At 37.5% G+C, this 22,398-nt stretch overlaps 3 protein-coding genes and 1 long non-coding RNA gene across 5 annotated transcripts; 2 read left to right on the top strand and 2 right to left on the bottom strand.

Annotated features, from left to right (window-relative positions):
- On the top strand, positions 661 to 4,145 carry LOC18777163 (scarecrow-like protein 22). Its single transcript, XM_020563915.1, has one exon. It carries the CDS (start codon positions 1,311 to 1,313, stop codon positions 3,750 to 3,752), a length of 2,442 nt encoding a protein of 813 aa, XP_020419504.1. The 5' UTR covers positions 661 to 1,310; the 3' UTR covers positions 3,753 to 4,145.
- On the bottom strand, positions 10,454 to 15,504 carry LOC109949106. 2 transcript variants are annotated; one of them, XR_002271588.1, is made up of 3 exons: positions 15,340 to 15,504; positions 12,713 to 12,759; positions 10,454 to 11,374 (listed from the first exon to the last, which is right to left on the bottom strand). It is a non-coding gene; the product is annotated as an uncharacterized LOC109949106 (long non-coding RNA). The 2 variants fall into 2 exon arrangements; XR_002271589.1 differs by having other exon boundaries at positions 12,718 to 12,759.
- Positions 17,640 to 18,288, top strand: LOC109949278. Its single transcript, XM_020564504.1, has one exon. It carries the CDS (start codon positions 17,856 to 17,858, stop codon positions 18,036 to 18,038), a length of 183 nt encoding a protein of 60 aa, XP_020420093.1. The 5' UTR covers positions 17,640 to 17,855; the 3' UTR covers positions 18,039 to 18,288.
- LOC18775690 lies at positions 18,566 to 21,443 on the bottom strand. Its single transcript, XM_007210281.2, has one exon. The coding sequence runs from the start codon at positions 21,053 to 21,055 to the stop codon at positions 18,791 to 18,793; it is 2,265 nt and encodes a 754-aa protein (XP_007210343.1). The 5' UTR covers positions 21,056 to 21,443; the 3' UTR covers positions 18,566 to 18,790.

The following is a 22,398-nucleotide window of genomic DNA, read 5'->3' as shown; positions in this document are numbered from 1 at the left end:
AAAAGTAGATTTATTAATAATAATAAAAGAAAACATATTATTATAAGGAGTTTGTAACTCAATTGGTTAAGAGCAGTTATCTTTGCACTTGAGGTTCTGTTTTTGAATTTATATTTAAAAAAAAAAACTATCTTATTTATGCTCTCAATAGTTTTACCAAGAGCAAGCATAATTGTAGCTGTTAAATTGACAATTTTACCCTTTTTAACAAATGTGAATTCGGGATGAAGATGTGACCACTTTCACCAACGAACCAAAGAACTGGTTTGTGTTAATTCATTACCCGATTTAAACATGGTTTTTTAAGATTTGAAGATCTAATTGAATCTGTCAAAAAGGAAACAGGAATGGATAGTTGGATTGAACTTTGAACATGAATAGTTGTGCCTGTGGCAAAAAGGAAACATGAATAGTTGTACTGTATCTATCTATGCAAGGAAAGACAGGATCTGACATGGCCTATAATGTAATTTAATATCCGGAGTGCCCTTTTATCAAAAAGCAGAGCGCCCATTTACCCTTCGTAAAATAAGGTAAAGACAATGCCGTGACCACTATGCGGAGGTGACAGAAACCCAGCAATATAACAGAGAAAGAGAGAGGGAGAGATAAATTGGTTCAGAAGAAAGAAAGAAAAGCAAAAATAAAAAAAGAGAATGGAAAAATAAAAATAAAAATTGTAGAGAGAGAAAGAGATAGGGACTAGAGAGAGATGGTGAGGAGGGAGAGCACACTTTATTACCTTTTTTATGATGCACGCATCCATGGCAGAACAGGGAAGGGTACAGAGTACTCTCTGCTGCGACACAAGGGTAGAAGAAGAGATTAGAAGAAACAACAACACCACCACCTCTACCCACAACAACAACAACAGCTGCTGCCAAGTCTAGAGAGAGAGAAAGAGAGAGAGAAAGAGAAGAGAGAGAGAGAGAGTTGAAATGGAACTCTGGCAAATAGTAAAGTAAGATATGATGGAACTGAGAAGGAAGACAGAGAACTTGTTCAGTAATGGTGAGCTACAGAAAAGAAAGAATCAATTTTTTGAAATGGGTTTGTTTAGTTTGAGCTGAAAAGATTTCATGGCATGCAAAGAGTGGATGGTGGGTGTGAATTTGAGGAAGACTCAGAAGAAAAACGAAGAGCTTTTTCTGCACAAATCTAAAAAGAACCCATTTTCTGAGCTTAACCCATTGCTCTGCCTCTTGTTCTTGTTTCCCTGAGCAAATCTTCTGCAACTTGGTTTGATCTTTCCAAAGGTTTGAGCTTTTTTTAATTTTAATTTTTGGGTTTGTGATATTTATGCAAGAGGGATGCCCTTTCATTTTCAGCAAGGGAAGGGGGTCTTAGAAATCGCAAATACAAGCTTAGCTTCAATTTTCACAGACAACATCAACAGCAACAGCAACAAGTACTTGAGCCAGAAAGACGACTGCTTTTTCTACAACAACAGCTTTGTGAGCAGCGAACCCAACTCTGTTCTTCATATGAGAAGAAGCCCGAGCCCACCCACTTCTGCATCGACTCTCTCTTCGTCTTTCAACGGCGGCGGTGGTGGTGGGGGTGACAAAACGACGCCGCTGGCGGCGGAGACATCGCCTCCGGTGGGACCCGCGTCGACCAAAGACGAGTGGGCCTGCGAGCTTCAATCGATTCCGAGCGGCGGGTTGGAGGCCGTGACTGGATCAGGAGGCGTCGAGAGATGCGGGCTTGGGCTTGGTGGGTTGGAGGACTGGGAGACCATGCTCTCCGGAACGGCGGCGTCTCCGGGTCAAGACCAGTCACTTCTCCGGTGGATCGCTGGGGATGTGGACGACACGTCGTTTGGGCTCAAGCAGCTCCTGCAGAGCGGGAACCAGAACGGCAGCAACAACAACAACAGCAACCCTCTTGATTTTGACGGCAATGCCGGTTTGGGAATCGTCGATCAGGGCCCGGGTTTCGACCTAATCGGAAGCAGCGTTTCGGGCACGAGCGTTTCGGGGCCGAATTTCGGGTTTTCCAGTTCTGGGTTTGTGAGCAACGGCAATAATAGCAGTAATGGGAAGGTGGGTTTTGTGCCTGGCTCTTCGGGGTTGCTAAATTACAAGGTTTCAAATGTTGGGTTCATGCACAACAACAACAGTGGTGGGGGCAACAGTGTCAATTGCAACATTCAAAACCCCATTTTCTTTAATTCATCAAACACTATGGCTCTTCCTGTTTCTTTGCCTCTTGGTCATGTGGTTTACCAGCAGCAACAGTTTGAGAGCAGCCCAGATGAGAAGCCTCAGATTCTGAACCCACAGCTGTTCATGAACAACCAGAATCAGCAGTCTCAGCTTTCTCAAAATCCAAACTTTTTTATGCCACTGGCTTATGCCCAGCAAGAACAACACCACCTGCTTCAGTCCCAGGCCAAGCGCCACAACTCGGGTGGAATTGTAGACCCTGGCTCGCATCAGATCCAAAAAGTTCAGTTTTCTGATCCAGGTCATGAGTTTTTGCTGAGAAAACATCAGCAGCAGCAGCAGCAGCAATTTGGGTATCCTCAAGGCATGCAATTTCTGCCTCAGCAGCATCATGTTCCGCAGAAGCCATTGATGGTGCCGAAGCCGAAGGTTGCGGTGGGCCATGGTGAAGAAATGGCTCACCAGCAACAGCTCCAGCATACTTTGCTCGACCAGCTCTATAAGGCCGCAGAGCTGGTAGGGACTGGGAACTTTTCACACGCGCAAGGGATATTGGCGCGGCTCAATCACCAGCTTTCCCCTGTTGGAAAGCCCCTTCAGAGGGCTGCTTTCTATTTCAAGGAGGCTTTGCAACTCCTCCTCCTCATGAACAATCCAGCTACCTCTCCTCCACCAAGAACCCCAACCCCATTTGATGTCATCTTCAAAATGGGTGCTTACAAAGTGTTCTCTGAAGTTTCTCCACTCATTCAGTTTGTCAATTTCACCTGCAACCAGGCTCTTCTTGAGGCCGTCTCAGACACAGATCAGATTCACATTGTCGATTTTGATATTGGGTTTGGTGCTCATTGGGCTTCCTTTATGCAGGAGCTTCCTGTCAGGAATAGGGGAGCTACTGCCCCTTCACTCAGAATCACTGCATTTGCCTCTCCTTCGACTCACCACCCGGTTGAGCTCGGGCTTATGCGTGATAATCTAACCCAATTTGCCAATGAGATTGGGATAAGTTTTGAGCTTGAAGTGGTTAACTTTGATTCTCTGGACCAGAGCTCTTACTCCCTGCCCATTTTTCGAGCCAACGATAATGAGACAGTTGCTGTGAATTTCCCCATTTGGTCTACTTCAAATCAACCGGCTGCGTTGCCCAATCTCCTTCGCTTTGTGAAGCAACTGTCTCCCAAAATTATGGTGTCCTTGGATAGAGGGTGTGATAGAAGTGACCTTCCATTCCCGCAGCACATTCTGCAGGCCCTCCAGTCCTACATAAACCTTTTGGAATCTCTTGATGCGGTTAATGTGACCTCAGATGCTGTGAACAAGATTGAGAGGTTCCTCCTTCAGCCGAAGATTGAGAGCACTGTTCTAGGGCGTCTTCGAACCCCGGACAAAATGCCCCTTTGGAAAACGCTTTTTGCCTCTGCCGGTTTCACCCCTGTACCCTTCAGTAACTTTACTGAAACGCAGGCAGAATGTGTGGTGAAGAGGACTCCAGCAAGGGGATTTCATGTGGAGAAGCGTCAAGAGTCACTTGTTCTATGCTGGCAGCGTCGAGAGCTCATCTCCGCTTCAGCCTGGAGGTGCTGAGGAGCAGCATTTTGACAAGCAGGGGAGGTTGGTTTTTTGCAACTCACAATTTATCGCAGAGGTCCAGCTTAGTCTACTCTGATAATATGTCAATAAATATTGAACTATGTTCTTGGCGCCTCTGTTATGACTTAATCCTTGTGAATTGTCACGTTTGTGAGTCTCCTTTGCTTATTGTGTATCTAGTCTAGACAGACTAGTATTTCAACAAATCGTCTAACAGGGAAGCCTAGTAGAGTCGTATTTCTTTTGAACATGGATATTGGTGCTATGGTACTTCAATGTTTAAATAGGAAAGCTGCATTTTCTTCTGGTTAAGGTGGTTATAATATGTTGTATACTTGGCAACAAATGAACTATAAATGGAAAAACAACTTACCGGATTTTAATTCATTTTGCGAGTTTTCTAGATTGACGTTCATTCTGTTGGTTTTAGAGACAGTAGTTCATTTGCTTGCTAATTTAATGGTTTTATGGATAGAAGTTCACTTATATATAAATTGACTGCCAGATTTTCTGCTGGGTTTCATAGATAGAAGTTCATTGTTGCTAACTTGATGTATGAATTCTGAACTTGCACATCATGTTGAGAATGCACCTCTCATTTGACACCTTGTTATGTTTCTTTTAACATAGGGTTTCTTGCACTCTTTTGCTCCTTGGTATGTTGAATTGAAACTAGTTCTCGGTGATTCGACTTAGCATTTAGTACCACCCAAATGAAGTATTTCTAGCAGTTCTCATGGTAACTAGGATTAAAGTGATTCATCAAACTCCTGTCACTAGGAACCGAACAACTTATAGTGATACTGCTGCACACGATTTTGGAACAACTAACCTAGTTACTTGAGATTTAAAAACAAAAAAGAAGAAAAAGAGGAAGAAAGCTTGGTCTTGGGTGTTTCATGGTCTTAGGAACGGGTTGTGTAGCCAAAGATTTTGAAGAAAGTGTTTTTGACTCCAAATAGGCATACCAAACGGGCACTTAGTTAGCTTTGAGTGCTAGGACTAGGATGATATGATCTCTTTTTGGCCCTTTTCTAGTCTCTTATGGATAAAATGGAATTTCTATAGATGGGTTGTTGTGAACTCCTTCAACATGCTACTTGGGAAATTAATGGATCCTCTTACCATATGTTATATTCCTTGTTTGATTCAAGAGGAGCTTATTCTGAGCTTATCAGATTCTGGGAGGAATATGGTAGAGATGTTAATCAGAAGACTTAAAATGCTTGCTGTTCTTGGCAGGAATATGGTAGATATGCTAATTTCAGAAAACTTAGATGTGTTGCTAATTTTGTCATAATTTTGATTGAGAAGTTTTATTGGCTAGGCTAATTTTTTTTATTTTTTGTTGATAAAATAGCGACAGTATTTTTTTGATATGATAAACAAACAAGTACATAACAACTAAAGTACCAAATATGAATACAACTTCTCCCGTAGCGAGGCTAATTAAATACAAAAAAGTAGCACAGAAAACAGTGAAACAAAAACACATAATTTATTGACATTTTAAAATCATTTTTTTGTAGCTTAAACAAACATTTGTTTTTATAATAATAGTGTCTTTAACAATGATAAAGGCTAATAACATGGTTGGGTTGAATTTTGTCATGCCATGTCTGAAGATAATGCTCTTTTTCCTGCATGTACTACACCAAACACGTAACGCGTCATTCTCCTCCATCCTCCTTCAAAAGCAACATAATTTTTTTTAAAATTTTTTTTAATAATATTTTCTTCTTTGTTAAGACATTTTTTTAAAGTTATAATTATTTATGCTATTATTATACACAGTGCCCTGTCTTGGAGCCTATTGAAATTTTCCCAAATTTTTTTGATTAGTTTTATGGACACCTACTAATCAAGCCACATGGGCCATGTTTGATTGCAACACCCACTTGATTACTTTATTCACCTCTTAACAGTTCTGGTTTTGGAGGCTTTTGTTTTGTTTAATCAAATACATGCATAATAAACATAGTTATTTACACTAACACGCTTTGAGATTTTCGATGTTTTCACAAAACCTCTTGAGGTTTTAAAAATTATGTGAACACTCCTTAAGGTTTTAAATTATTTTCACAAAACACTTTTTCTATTGATTTTTCATCCAAATATTGATGATTTTATATAAAACATTTCTCCAAACGTCGAAGTTAGCCTTTGAGATTAAATTGCACATGCATTCATTAAGGTTAATTTTTTCATTTGCGTAAGTTTTTTTTTTTTTTTCCTTCAAATGAAATCATAAACTTTCGGACGAACAATCAACGAAAAAGGATTCTGTGAAAACAATCTGTAACCTCAGAAGGTGTTCGTATAATTTTTGAAACTTCAAGGGGCTTTGTGAAAACACCGAAAACTTCAGGGAGTGTTAATGTAAATAACTCGGACAAAAGTTAAAAATAAAATAACAAATAACAAAAAATGAATTCAAGAACATGCCTAGTATCGACAGCGACAAAGATTAATCACATTTTCTTGCCTTCAATAATTAAGACAAATTAAAAACTGAGAAAACGTCGGTTTCTTTGAAAACGAACTCCTATAAAAATACCTGCGAACAACCTCGATAATACCCTGTAGATTGAGATTAATTAACTCATTTAAGTGCATTAATTTATCTCCATTTGGGTTAAAGAATGAGGTGTCTGTGTCTGAGGATTTTGTCATTCCCCTAAGTTTTTCCTATTTATTAGTACAAAGTTTATTATTATTATTTTATATTGCTTCGTATTATTTTAATTTCGTGGGCCCACATGGGGTGATTAAGACTTTAATAAGGTGAGCTTATAAACTTTAGTCAGACACAATAAAGATGGTTCATTTTGATTTTTATACAGGGTGGGTTTTAGGGTTAACGCGTTTTCTTGTAGTGTAATCACTTTCTAATTATGTTACCACACTTCGTTTGGTGTTTAGGATTATATTGTATTGGATAAGTTACTAAATCTAAAGTATGTTGAAGGAGAAAATGAAGGTAGAAGTGAATGATTCTTAAGTAATCCATCTTCTACCTTCAACTTGGTCTACATTTTTTCATTTCTTCCTTTAACGTACTTCAAACATAGAGAGTTATCCAATTCAATCCAATACGAGGCACCAAACGAGCATCATCAAACATTTATGTATTATTTTCCCTTTTTTTAAAACTCAACAAATAAAATTACGAGCTTTCCTTCAGAATCCATAATTGCCTCCTAAGATCATAAAGTGTCACAATATTTGAAAAGTTCCAAACCTAAATACAAAGATTTTCAAGAAGATGATTGATATTAGCAGTTCATCTGCTATCATTTTAGCAAATTGCAATTGACAATTTAGTACCATAATATAAGATATTAGATTAGTTAATGAAGAAATAAAAACGATAAAATAAAGAGCTTGTAAGTAAAACGGTTAAGAACAGTTATTGTGGTACTCGATATCTTTGTTTAATTACCTGGCCTAAACTTTGGGGTCCTAAAGGACCTAGTGCGCGTTGGTTTTGACATGGGTGAGGCATGTCAATGTGACATAAGAAAGAGAGGGATAGGGGGTGTTGGTGGTTGAATTTTGTGTGCTAGGTTATAACTTTTGTTGTAGACCATAAGTTGGAAGAAAACTAAATAATATTTTTCCCAATTTATTTCACAAAATTTGTGAGGCCCATGGCTCCAAGCCCAAAGGGGGAGGGATTTTTTTCAACAAAGACCCTGCACTGCGTACACTGTGCGGCTAGTAGTGCACAGTAGAGCTGTGAGCCATTTATTTATGGTTTGGGTGCGCAGGTGGTCCATCCCAGCCAAGCCATTGGGATGTTGGCTCTTTCATCTTTGATCTTTGATCTTTGATCTTGACACACAAATATATTTTATATTTATATCTTCTTCTGCCAAAAGAAAAAGAAAAATTTGTTGGGAAGAAAAAAAAATCATGGGCATGTGTGGAAAGATGATTGGTGCTTGTGATTATGTTTTTCTTAAATTAATATTTATAGCAAATAGCAATTGACCTTTAAGCCTAGTCGCCTCCTCTCTCTCTCTCTCTCTCTAGCTCTCTAAGAACAAAAGAGCAAAAAAAACTAGGGATGGAGATTGGAGTTGGAGGGTGAGGTTTGGACTTTTCTCTCGGGGTGGATGAGATGGAGAGAGGGTTGGTTGAATGATAAGGACCCCTTATGGCAATGCACCATTAATTTATTTTAAGCATGCTAAACTTGTAGCTACCTTGACATTTGCAAAGAAACTAAGCTAATTTATTAAAAGTTTAGTAAGATAAAAACATGTAGTCGTGGCCTAAACGGTAAAAGAGTGCATAAAAAATGAGTTGTGAAGTCAAACATTCAAGTTTAAATGCTAATTGTGTATGTAAAATCACAAGTTTATAATGTGTGATTTGCGAGTGATTACACGTATTTAGAATTTACTTTAAAACTTTATTTGATTAGTTTTATCTTGTACACTATATTGTTCGATTTAAAAAAAAAAAACAAAAAGCATTGAAAAAAATATAATTAGATTTGGGAGAAGGGGCGACAAGAAAACAATCTTTATAATGATCGTTATGACGTAATGCGTGACATGTTACAATTCAACCTTTTGTGTTTTTCAATCAACAACTCAGCCATTGTGATGATTATTATAATACTAATTTATGAAACATGGTAATTTGTGATGTAAAAAAAGAGTCTAAAAATGATAGATCACAGCCTTTGAATGTCAAGGAAATCAACGGCTCACAGAAATCAGGCCGGGCAAAACTGTGCTCAAGTCAAATTGTAGCAGATCTTCATGTGTTCAATTTATTATAGTTTGGAGGCAAATTTAGCAAAAACTTTAGGTTATTAGGTTAAGTGGGCCCCATGATCTAAGCAGCCTCTCCTGATCTGATCATCAATTTATTTTTAATTGGTTGTTTTTTAAAACTTAATTATGTGTCATTAATTAATTCCCCTGCCAAGCAAGCATCGTATAAAGTTGCTGCTGCGTTTCGTGCAAAACTGGAACTGAGAATGAAAATGACTACAGAACTCAAATGGCCCCTCTTTGTGGGACCCCTGCATTAACTGACTTGTCACTCTCATAATCTGCCACGTGTGTACGGAAGATTAGTGGTGGGAACGATTGATTCTTCTCCTTCATATAATGACACGTCAGTATCTACTTGGGGATTTTCCCATCCATCAATTTTGTATCGACAATCAGTGGTTTGGTTTTACATACCATGCATGGAATTAATATAAAAAATAGATAATGTTTAGAGTGCAAATAATGGATTTTAGAGAAAATCAACATCAATAATTGCACTAAAGAAAAAAACAAAGAAGAGAAAATATATAAATTATGTACGATGTATTTTATTGATTGATCGCGTAAATTTGTGACGTGTTTTAATATTAACCGTTGCGATTGAGTAATTACTTTCGATTAGGCGTGACATAATATGTAAAAGATCTTTTATTTATCCTAAAAATACAGAGAGGCTTTTAATTTTTGTTTTGTTTTTGGTAAGTTAAAGAGAGTTGGAGGAATATGGATAGACGTCGAACAACTTTCTGAAGGCAATAGAGGAGAGGTAACGGGGAAAGCAAGGTATATTCCAACAGCTCACACTTGTAACAAAAGTTTTGGTTTTTGCTTCTCGTGTTTCAAATTTATTTCAAAGTTCTTATTGTATCAAAATAAATCAATTCACATCTCCAAATTTCAGAATTTTTGTTGTTGTTGATATAAGCAATATCGAAAGAAGGAGATTTGAACACAGGACATCGAGCATAATTGCTCTTAATCGTTTCAGCTACAAGTTTATTATATGAATTCTAGAATTCTAAATAGTAGTTATTTTGAAGAATAAAAAAACATGTAGAAACAACAAAAATAAAATGACTAGGTGCAAAGTTGGGACCTGGACCAAATAGCTGGCCCTATAAACAAGTCCCTTCAAGATTCTGCCGTAGTAATTTGTACCATCCTATCTCTGATCTGAAGCACCACCAGTCTTCCTACACTGTACAACAAAAGGTAGCCAGCTAGGGTAATTGGGTCACAGGTTGGCTGAGTTGACTCGAGCATGCTAAGGAGACCCCAGAACCCAACCATAACCTGTCATGCTTCTAAAATTTAAACATGTTTATATATAAATTATAATTACAGGTTGACCCTAATGGTCTTTTGGGGCACCATTGCAGCCAATCCTGCAAAAATAAGTGGGTTTATTTTAAATTTTTTAAGGTTTGGTCTGACTTTGGCTACTAATGTCTTCGTATTATAGGACAAATTATAGGTTGACTTTTAAGAATTTCCAACATCATGATGAGGGTTGACATAAGCATTTTCTCAACCTACCAATAATGGGATTAGTTAGTTGAAATGAAGAACGAAAAGCAAAGTTGCTTTCCAAGGGGAATGGGTTTGGCATTCTTAAGAATGCATTTCCAAATTCTTAGTGAGTGTCAATTATTTTGATTTCAATTTCTTATAGGTATCTAAACGGTACATCTCTCCTTCCAACTGTTAGAAGGTGTCCTAAGCTCGAATCTCCTCTCTTGCACTAAATAAAACAAACAAAAGTCGATTTCGAGGAATGAATTTGGGGGATCTAAAATTTGGCTTCATCAAAAGAACACAACCTTTCTTTGAAGATGTCATCTCCAACTTAAAACATTTTCTAGCTCTAGTCTTGCTTCAGTTCTTCGTATTATTAGACAACACCAGTTCAAAAACGATTAGAAATATTTTGATTCATTCCTTCCCATGTCGAAAATACATGTACATATCTTAAAATTCTCTTCTAGCTATTATTACTGATAAAATAAAACGACAGATGAAAGATACATTGGCACATCTAGGTTTGATCACATGCCCATTCGAAACACAGTCATCATCATGTTCATCTTCAACTCATCATTGTAATTCATGATGCACGTGCTAAGCACTCGTCAAACACAATATTGATTTCATTCTTCTACCTATTGCCACAAAGGGGGATAAAAAGTTGTAAAAAGCACGTAAACAAAACCTAGGGACTTTCAATTTTAATGCCCTAAAAACAACACAACCCATGGAAGCAATATTGGAAAGTATAATGATCAAACTACTTTTCAGTATAAGTGGGGAAAAGTGCTTTTGTCATGAAGAAGCCTCTCCTAGGAGTGAGGGATTTTGGCTTAGACAACATAGATGCTCTCGTGAGACATGAACCAGCTTTTGGCAAAATTTTTAGCTTCCCTTCAATCATGTATGGGCTAAAACATAGGCGGGTGGGTGACCACCACCAATCAACCCTACCTTTCTTTTTCTTCTTCTTGCTGGAAACCAATCAAGCCCTACTTGCCCAACTATCATCTCTTATTTTTATTTTTATTTTCCCCACTGCCAAAGCCATCCACATCCCTTCCTTAATCAAACATGCTTTCACTTTCTCTATCACACTAGTATTTAATTAAGTATAAACCAACCTTGTTTTCATGCACACTTTCCCTGTAAAAAACACAATTATATATTGAATTAAAAAGTGAAATTACTGTCATGAGTCATCGTGGCTGAATTGGTGCAAGAACAGCCTCAACTTGATTGTGTGCTGTGCAAGTGTGCGCGTGCTTTTTTGGCTTATCCAGACGAGCGAACCTATGAGACCTGCATAACCATAGAAAACTTAAGCGGATGATATCAATGCCAAAACCATTTCATAATCGTGATACAGACACTTGAATTTGAAGTAGTTAATGACATAACAATATAAATCAACATTTCTTTTAAAGTTTAAGAAAATTTGTCAAGTGATTGAGTGATGAGATAATATAACTAGCCTAAACTCTTTTTTATGAAAAAGAAACCTGAAATATTTCAGTCCAATAGAGAATATTAATATGCTAAATCTGAAAAAAAATAATGAGTTGAGTACCAAGTCATTTCAAAGGGAAAGCAGGCATATAACATTCAAATTCGCATGTTAAGAATCATAAAGTACAGATGAAAGTTGAATTGGCACACTAGATATAAATAAAAATCAACTTAAGATTAATGGCCAAGCCAACCCCTTGGATTTTTGAGGTGAATGGCCGAAGTGAAAAAGAAAGAAAAAAGATTGGGTTTTCACTTCTTATGAGAAAGAAAGAAAAAAGATTTTTGTATGGTGTGCTTGTGCCAAAGAAAAGGTGGTAGTCATCACCCAGCCTTTTGCTTCCATCTTTTACAGATGCTTTGCCACTATATCTTTTCCAACCCAATCTTTTCAAGTTTCTTTTGTTGTTTTATTTCTCTCTTTTTCCTTTCTTGTGTTCATGAGCGTAAGAAAAACGCGTTCCTTGATTTCTTTTATGCTAAATACCAAAAGTAAGCACTCATGAATGTCAAAAGTCGTTTAAACGTAGGCCCCTAATAAACACCCTAAGAATTCTCTCCTTTTTTCTGATCTCATTTTCTCACTGAGGCCCCATTCATGTTGGTCCAATTTTCTTTTTCTTTGGACCATACAACTCAATGGATCTTTGGCTCCACAGGCCCCTAATTTGGACAATTTCAGTGGCCTACAAAACAGAGGTTTTCTTCTTTTTATCACCTATTCTCTTTTGTTTTCTTATCTTGTCTTCACCAAATTATATAAAGTCATTAAAGGTCAACCTAGCATTTCACAATCGATGTCTCTTTCACAATCTCTCTCTCTCTCTCTCTCTCTCTCTCTCTCTCTCTCTCTCTCTCTCTGTGTCTTTTTCTTTGAATAATTATTGAAATCCACCAGACTGATCCACTTTTCTCTTAAGTCAATCCTCAACAAAATAACCTTTATTTTGTTAACTCTCTTTTCTCTTAGTCAATCCCTAATAATACAAGAAAGCTGGAAAGGGGAAAAAAACAAACAGGCACCCATTTACAACCTTACTTCACAAGCATTGGTATTGACATAGTTTTAGTTTTATATATCATAAGTACAATATTTCTAGCATAATTTTGGGCAGTAAGGTAAGGGGGTACCTTACCAATTTCTCGAACCACAAAATCATCAGTCTTCATCCATGTCACTAGTAACAACAATAATGTAACTTTTGTAAACATCATCAGCAATCAGTAGAGTCTGGTGCACAAATACTACTGAAAACAAGTTTATGTATATGGTAAATGTAATGAAAAACTCAGTGCAAGTCCAGTGAAGGAAAAATATTCAAATGTCATGACCATAGAGATATGACACACTCAACAATGTAATATATAAGTTATCAACTATCCCGGTTTTTCTACTTAAATAAGTCAAAGTGATATGAAATTCGTATAAGGGTTTACATGTCCACATTAGAAACTTGCTTAGGAGAAGTGAAACCCTTCTTTGTCACTCTTTCTTTCGGCTTATGGATGGGGCAAAGTCTATTTCACCTCTAGTGATCTTATGCTGTGAACTAGAAATATGGTCTACTTTCGGTAGTTGATGATCAACTATTTGTGGACATATCTCTCTCTCTCTCTCTCTCTCTCTCTCTCTCTCTCTCTCTCTCTCTCTCTCAGCGGACTCACAGAAACAGTGACGCAGAAATAGTGAACTATGTCGACATGTTTAAATGATAACAACATAACAGATAACGAGAGTTGATAGCCACGCACAGTAAACTTGAGTAGATGACTCAGGACTTTCGAGTTAAAGATGAAAAAGAATTTTCTTTGAAAGAGTAGAGTTGGGACAGTAATTATGTAGTAAAAAAGAATTATATAGTAACATTATTTGCAGTTCAATAGAAAAACTAGATGATTTCCATTTCCCATAGAGACGTGATATTACTATATTGAGCATCCAAACCATCCTCCACCATCATCTTTCTAAAGCCAAAAATTGTTAATAGAAAGAATACGGAATCAACTACATAAGTAGAAGTTAGAACCATCAAAATACCAGTGAGATCTTGTAAGCTGCATCTAACAACTAATAGAAATTGATATAATATGATTCTAATTATTCCCTGTTCCAGTAACAAACAAACCCTCCTGACCTTTACTGTGCTTGTTTGTAATTGCTGAATACATTTAGTACCCGGTTAATATAAACTGAAGTGGCTTGCATTTACAGGTAGAAAAATGCAGCTGCTGATGGACTGCTAACTATGGATTGGAGCTCGAATTGGGCTGCACTATCTTGACTGTTCTCACTCCCACTCCCTCTATTATTGGTCACTTACTAAGAGAAGACCAGGTTAGAGTCCCAAGGCCCAGAAGTACTGTGAGTTAGTTCTTTTGTTGTTGGGCCTCTGGCCCCTATTCAACCAGAAAAAGAATAATGCAAGCATACACAGGTCAGCATATCCAATGTCCAAGAAAGATTAGAACTGTGGTTTCCCTTATATAAGCTTTATCCTATTCTTTTCTCAACTCTTCCAAACAACAACAGCACACTGATCAATTCACACTTTTGTCCACAAAAGAAAAAAAATAAATTCACACTTATTACACTTCTTTATTCAAGAAATATATAGACTGAGAAATTTTCACATTTATTGACTTGAGGTATAAATTAAGAGCTCTGCTTCTATTTCCCAATCACATACTTGGGCTATATAACATAAATAATTACCAATCTGATGCAGGTAGACACACTTAAATTATAAGTATCTTGTCTGGTTACACACCCCTCATCACTTAGCATTGAAAAAACTCTTGCTGATTTTGTTATTACTTGGTCCAGCGAAGCGCAAAAGTAGTGTAAATTTACAGAAGACAAACATAGAGAAGATATTTTTCAAGACATAAGTATTATTTCTGAACATAGTTGCTGAAAAAGCTCTTCCGCTAGAATGACTACAACAGCCCCCACTTCCAAATTTATAAGAAACCCATATAAACAAGTTCGGGAAAATGTGATCCTGAGGCTGATGTTCCCATAATGTTTATGCCGAGTCCGGAGGTTTATAACTTTATTTCCTAACCGTTATCAATCCCAACTCTAAATCTCCCATATCATTCCTCAAATTGTTGGTCATAACGACTTTTACTTTACACAGGTCCTCAAAATGTCAATTTCCCTCATTCTTCACTTGAAATGAGAATTTTCATTATTAAAACAAGGTATTAGCCATAATGTTATCTCTACGATTGGCTGGTACCTGCTATTTGCTTCTTTTATAAAACCTATATGTATGATATAATAAACCAAAAGGTTTATTATATTTGGTCCTTCACAACACTAAAGACACCAAAAGGTTTTCTGAGTTTTAGACACCAATTGACGTGGCAGAGGACATAGCATTAGGACCAAATGTAAGCACTCATTACAAGCTTGTGTACACCAACAGAGCACCCTAACACACTACTATTAATTGCTTCTCCATATGATCCTTCCTGGCCCTCAATTCAATTGGAAATATACAATAATGCAAAAACCTAAAGCTTCTTTCTTTCTTTCCTTTTCTGGCTGCAAAAGTGAAAAATAACAAGAAAATTCCCTAATAATAGATGTTGATGAAATGCAGAAAGGCAAACAACGGTACAGCTGAAACTTCACATTTTGATGAAAAGCAGAAATCGCGTAGATGACGGTATAAATTCATATGCAACAAACAAATACATTTGAAAATTTCAGAGAGAGAAAGAGAGAGATAAGAGAGATAAGAGAGATGAACCAGGTAAAGTAATGTGATTGCCTCCCTGGTGGCGGTGGCTGCAGGAGAGGCCTTGGTCTCAACTTTCACCTCCCTCCACTGTTGTGGACTTCGGCTGCAAGATGAAGATGCCTGAACTTAAGAGTGGTTAGGGCCAGAAGCATTCACTCGTAGTTTTCTTCTTTTGTTTGGGCTTCAGCCCACCCATTAATCGAACAAAGACAGAGAAAGAAAGAGAGACTGATAGTCAAAGTTATACGCAATGAGAGATTCCTATAGGAAATGGAGCTAAATAGTAATATTAAGAGGGAGTATTCAATTTAAATTTTAAATGATTTTAAAAGAGTTATAAAGTTGATGGAGTTTAATTGAATTTAATTGAGTTTGACTGAATTTGTGTATAGATTTTAATTGAGTTTGTTATAATTTTATTATTGATTTGAATGAAGTTTATAGCAATGGCGATGGTGGTGATGGCAATGGCGGTGGTGATGGTGGTTTGTGGGGGAGGTAGTGGTGGTGGCGGTGGGAGTGAGGTGATGATGCTGGCAGTGGTTGTGGTGGTGATGACGGTGGGGTTGATAATGGGGGTGGAGGTAAGGGTAAGGGTGGTGGTGGAGGTGGTGGCGGTGGCAGTGATGGTGATGGTGCTGGCAGTAGTGGTGGTGACGATGGGGGTGATGGTAGGGGCGGCGGCGATGGGTGGTGGTGGTGCTAAGAGTGGCGGCGATGATGGTGGTGATGATGATGACTGTGGTGGCGGCCGCGGCTATGGTTATAGTCATGATAAGATGGTGGTAGTAGAAGTGGTGAAATAATATATTGAGAATAAAAATAATATATTTATCAAAATCTCGGGGGGGGGGAGCAAAGATTTGTCATGGCCTAAAATTAGTCTATTATCAAACGAAATCCACCACTTTTTGTAATTCCTTTAAAATCAATGATTTTTGAATACACCCAAACTTTTATGAAATCTTTTAAAGTCGTGATTGAATACATCCAAATTTGAATGAAGTTTAACAAGTTTGAATTGAATACACCCAGAATTCAATAGACTTCTATAAAATCGTGATTGAATACACCAAAACTTTTAAACTTCTTTAAAATCTTTTAAAATCTAAATTGAATAGTTTGAGTTTGAGATTGCTTTTTTAGAAAACACTGCTATTTATAAATGCTTTTATTGGAAGAACGTGCTTAAAGTACAAGTGTTTCCCAAAAAGTTCTTGAAAGTGCTTCATGAAGAAACATCGGGCACACATTTTCTCCCAAGGCGCTTTTAAAATCCATTAGTACTTTGAAATGTTTTGTCAAACACAATGATGAGTGCTTTTGATTGTCTGAAAGTACTTTTAGTCATTCCAAAAATATTTTCAAACATGCTTTAATTCATAATAATGTGTTCTATGTCTCTTTAATAAGCCAGGTTTTGGTACATTGGTCACATAAAGAAATACGGTGAAGCACTCTAAAAGCGACAATACTGTGTGATATACATCGCCACATAGTGTTAGTTCGAGACCCCTCAAATAAATAGAAGCCCAAATTCATGTTATAGCCCCCCAACCAGCCAAGCTATGGGAAGCTAATTGCCTTGCCAGTCATGCTACATTAGGTTGATTGATCGCATGATATTTAGATGCAGTTAGTGCGACATGACTTGATGTGGTGACCTTTTATTTATTTATTAGGTTTCTATTTCCCTTTAGTTATTATAGGTCTCTAAAATTAACTAGTTTAGGGCTCACAATAATAGAAAAAGAAGATAATTATAGACTTTAATCTGAACTCAATTCTTTGCTTAAACTCATATAGCCCATAATGTTTTGATGTTTTATACAGTTTTAGGCCACACTTGGGTCTTGCCTGAGTGAGAAAATCATAAAGAGAGATGATGGCGGCTTAGGATAGCACGAGGAGAGAGAGAGGACGACATTGTCTAATTCTTTTTTAAAAAAATAAATAAAGTAAATGAATACAGTAACATAAAATAGTATGTAGTCACCTAAGTCTATATGTACAAAGTAAAAAGTTGAAAATGGTGAAACATTCAAAATGCGAGAAAATGTCTTTAGTTCATGCAAATATTAAAAATTAAAAATATTAATTAAATGAGAATAATATAATAAATTTATACTTTTTCATATTAAAAAAATTTAAAATTTAAAACAATTAGATCATGGGTCCTAGTCTTTAAAAATAAAAACCAAGGGGGTAGTATCCAATAATTTGGTTTATATGGAAGACAATTTGTCATGAAATTTAACATTTGAATAAAATTATGTGCATAGATGCATTCCTACCAATTTCTTTAAAGACTTTTAGAAAACAAAGAAGTTGACTTGCAAAAGGATTTGTGTTGATCAATTAACCTCTTACCCAAGGAAAAGCAGCTGACCCATCACCCAAGAAAGAGTGAGGAGCAAGAAGCCGATCCCTACAAATCCAAAGCATTCAAAACCCGATATCCAAATCCCAAATCCTTTTCCCGTGAAAGCTCAACTTTTGAAAGCGCAAAAGCGCTTTTGACAACAATGGGCATAATGGGAAGCAGCTTCTCGTTTATATTGGGCTCAGTGTTCGGCATCTACGTTGCCCAAAACTACAACGTCCCCAACATCCAGAAGCTCTCCACCACGGGCCTCTTGATCGCCAAGCACATCGAAGAGACTTACCGGAAGCCTAAGAAGAGGGACGACGAGAACCAGAACCAGTAGATCTTGCCGTACGACGTCGTTCCGTTCTCGTAGTGGAGAGTGAAGCGCATCTTTATTTCGTTGGGAATATGTATGTATTATTTTTCATTTTTTAGTGTTGGGTTTTGATGGAAATCTGAGCCTTTTGCTTTTGGTCCCAGTAATGGATGCAATTTCTGTTGTTAATGTAGTTCTTTTCTCCGTTTGGTTGCTGAGAAAGTGTAGGAATTGAAAGGAAAGTTTTTGGGATTTTGTTCAATTGGCTATTCAATTTGGAAATTTGTTCAATGTGCATAGCTGCCTTCCTAGTTCTTAATGCTAATGTCTGTTCAATGATTGAATTCTCCACAATTTACTGAGAATTTGCTTCCTAATCCTCCATTCATGAGCCTTGCATTTTAATCATCAATACCTATTACAAACCATGTATTCCTAACCAAAAAATAAAACCATGTATTCTTACATAGAGGGTGATAATCTGTTAGCTTTTCTGTGGTAGTTTTGCTAATGTATATTTATAAAACTACTTACAGAAAAACCAGGAATAAAAGTAAGCATTTATCATGGGAAGGCATCGATTCGAAAATAGATACGATCGTGCTCTATAATTTATAGTTTTCCTGCTAGATAAAATCTCTACTACATATGTACATTAGTTGCATATATCAACATAAAGAAAAATGTAAAGCAGAAGTTGAAAGTTGCCTCAGCTACTTTTGTAGTAACATGTGAATCATAAGCTGCCTCTGTTGTAAGCTCCAGGATTGTGCATTCTATTCAATGATCACGTAGAAGTCACTTGAAACAGAAGAGGCTGTGTCACCCTCTGATGGAGACGAAGAAGGGAAGGCCAAAGGGCTCTCCATCTTGTGCAACAAACGCCACTCATCAATGCTTGAAATCTGGTGAGGGTCCATACTTGGGGGAATTCTCTGGTCTAGAATATTCAGAATGTTTTCAGTTTTACCGAGAATGTAAACGGCATGCCTCACACTTTCCTCCCTCTCTTCAATGGTGCTGTTCAAACACTTCCTCTTTATAACTTGCTTAATATTCGTGAGACAAGCAGCCAGTATGTCAGATATCATGACAGTCAATGCCTCAAATAATCTCTCACCTGTCCGGTTGAGGCTGCCTTCATAATTTAGCAGAAGAGTTTCACTTATCCTATACATGGAATTAGCAGCCAATTCCTTGACAGGCCATTTTGAAGGGGTTTCTCTTAAACATACATTCGTAATCATTTGCTTCTTTTTAGATTCTTCAAATATGAATTTTGCAGTTTCAGCAAGTCCTTCAAGTATCTCCTTTGAGCTCTTTCCATGAAGTGACAGTTTACGGAGATCCACATCCAGCCATGTATGGTAGAGATCAACTCCTAGCCACACCATATCTGCTGTCTTTCTGATGTTGGTAACATCCTCTTTAGAATCCAGGAAATTTTCAATAAAATTTATGTACATGATCCCTTCATGGACACCACATATCAACTCTTTTATTGAACAACTGCTGATGTTTGGAAGTGCAAGAGCAATACTAGTTAGTGTTACAACAGGTAGAGCCCAACTGTTTGGTGGTTCTTCCAAGTCTAGACAGGGAACTTTTTCACTGTCAAAATCTAATACTCCTTTGAATCCTTGTGAAAAGGTTGATTTCTCCAACAGTTTAACGATATATTTAGGCTCTCGTTTCTTTCCCCTCTGAAACCAATGATCAGTAGCATCACAATTACTTCTCATCATGTGCTCAACCAATGCATCCTCACCTTCAAGATGCAGAACATAACAGCTAAGATCAAGCTTTTGATTTGGCTGTGACTCTGGCCCTGAGTCGTTAAAAACAGTGTTGAATTTGAACTTCTTCCACTGTTTGCAGAAGTCGCAGCATAACAAGATCCTGCTTACCAAGAAAATGGAAATGAGCCGAATTGCTTTACTCATTATGACATTCCCTGTCTGCATTCCAATACACAAATCCAAAAATTTGTTTCTTGTCTCATGAGCAAGTTTCCGGCAGTGCCTATTTTTGATTCTTATTAAGGATAATGGGTACTCTTTCAACTCTCTCAGTCTCTGTGTCCAGTACTTCTCCACTATGAATTCTCCTTTGTAGGTGGCGTTTCCTCTTTTTGCACACCTGAAATTTATGGCGATGAACCATCTAGATGCAGGACCAATTGTACCAACTGCTACTGCAATTGTTTGTGTAGCAAGAACCAAAGTGGTTGACCACTTGTAGTCAGACTCACCGCTGCAAAACGTAAATGACCAGGGCATCAAGTAAGTCCGAAGCATGGCTTCTGCTAAAATCATGGTACTCAAAAGACAGATTGCTCCAGAAGCTGTGCACGTCGCTGAGCGCCCCATCACAAACTGGGGACTAGAGGTATGAGCCATCATCCAATGTTTCATCAGATGTTCTTTAAGTTTGCTAGCCACTCTTTTATCAATTTCATTTATGCCTTCTTTCAGAGCTAATTGGTACCTTTTATTGTACTTGTGTTCTAAATAACGTTTAGATACGGGAATAGTTAAAGCAGAGAAATTCATCATGATAAGTAAAATAAGCATGATGAACATGATGAAAGCATGCTCCTTGAAGAAAACAAAGATTGCACCAGTAGCTAGCTGAATGCAGATATTCACGATAAGGGTAATAACCAGTATTCCAAAAGCAATTATATTCATCATGATTTCTTTGTTTTCCATGGATCCAAGAGAAGGCATAGAGTTACCCATCACCGTGCAGATCAAGACAGAACTGCTAAGCTTGGCGAGCTGATCCTGCCGGCTAGGCATCGCAGTGTTTAGATCCACTGACAATTTAACTGCTACGCCTATCAAGGTCAAAGAAGTGGCATTGATGGAGAAGAACTTGCTAGGGAACCAGAGTTTCCAGTGTCGAAAGCCGTGGACGACATCTGCAGCCATTGCAATTAGGCAGGCCAAGGATGCTGCTGCTACATAGATGCCAATCCAAGGCATAGGAGCACTAAAATTTTCCTGGTTCAGGTTCCCATCAACGTCGCAGCCACCCATCTTCTTGCTCAGGTGGTGTTCTCCTGGGAGAAAAGCTTTCTGCTCTGGTTGTGCAGCTGCTGAATGTTATTTGATCAGGTATTGACGGTCCACTTGATTAGCCTTAATATCTTGACTATGTTACATGCCTTGTTTGATGTTTGACTTGTTTCTGGTCAGACCACTGCTGCTGATTATGAATGAAGATTAAATTTTTTTTCCTTTCTTTTTACAATGGTTCGTTGGACTTCTTGTTGAGAGTTGAGGATAAGATAAACCTTTTTGGTATTTTCCTCCATGAGAGTCAAGTGGAGTAAATTCAGGCTTATCTCGTCAGGGAAGATCTCATCTTATTATCGAGGCTAACGTGCTTGTTTATGTCATCCAACATGGTTTGGAGCAGTTTGGACCGCACAATGAGTAACAACGAGAGCATATAATTATTTTGTTTGGAAATCATGAGGGTTAGTATAATTAATTATATTAGAGTGGAAGCTTTCGGGACAAATTCAAATCCTCTTTGCAGGAATGAAAAAACCGTGGGGGCCCTCCTCAATCCACACTAAGCTGACTTATAACTACAATGCCTAAAGAGATGATATGAAAAAACCCTGCTACAATAACAATTGAATAGTCTCTGTCCACGAAAAAAATATTAAGAGTGATTCTTGCATACAACTGGTTGTATACAAGTTTGTATCTGTTTTCCTCGTCACATTATCAATCACGTGATGATATTTGTCTCTCATTAAAAAAAATTATAATTAAAATTATATATATAATTAAAATTATAATTATTTTTAATGAGAGACAAATAATTACATACAACCAGTTATAAGCAAGAGACATATGGAGTCATACATGGGTTATGTTTTAGGTCCACTATCTTAGATCACTTCATTACACAACAACTAAAAGGGTAACGAGCCTCATGCCCTGCAAATATAATATAAAAATAATAACGCTACGGGCACCAACTTGTTTACCAACTTTTGGATATCAACACATGTGGCACATGAGATGTCCCCCCTTGACTCGGATATCGAATAAAAGTGGATTTTTGTGTAAGCAGCTCCGGGAATCCATAGATGGATTTTGAAGAGTAAAATGTAATCGAATGAATCGATGCCGCCCATGCCAATGATAGAGTACGACATATGAGCTCAGACCCTTATGTGAACTTACCTGCCCTAGCCTCCACGCACGTGCCGATGTCCGCCCCGCTCCTCTATTTTTCTTTCTGGCATATTCCACTAATTCCTTAATTTTAAGTAAGGTATCATTCCCCTATTGAAATAACACATTTTTTTCGCGCGTGGAATCTACCCTCTCGCCTGAGAATCTATGATATTTATTGCTTTTAA

Source organism: Prunus persica, chromosome G5, assembly GCF_000346465.2.
Source record: "Prunus persica cultivar Lovell chromosome G5, Prunus_persica_NCBIv2, whole genome shotgun sequence".
Lineage (NCBI taxonomy): Eukaryota > Viridiplantae > Streptophyta > Magnoliopsida > Rosales > Rosaceae > Prunus > Prunus persica.
This window is presented reverse-complemented; position numbering and strand designations above follow the sequence as displayed.

Coding starts and splice junctions, on each gene's coding strand:
- LOC18777163 (XM_020563915.1), top strand. CDS start 1,311: ATGCCCTTTCATTTTCAGCAAGGGAAGGGGGTCTTAGAAATCGCAAAT.
- LOC109949278 (XM_020564504.1), top strand. CDS start 17,856: ATGGGCATAATGGGAAGCAGCTTCTCGTTTATATTGGGCTCAGTGTTC.
- LOC18775690 (XM_007210281.2), bottom strand. CDS start 21,055: ATGGGTGGCTGCGACGTTGATGGGAACCTGAACCAGGAAAATTTTAGT.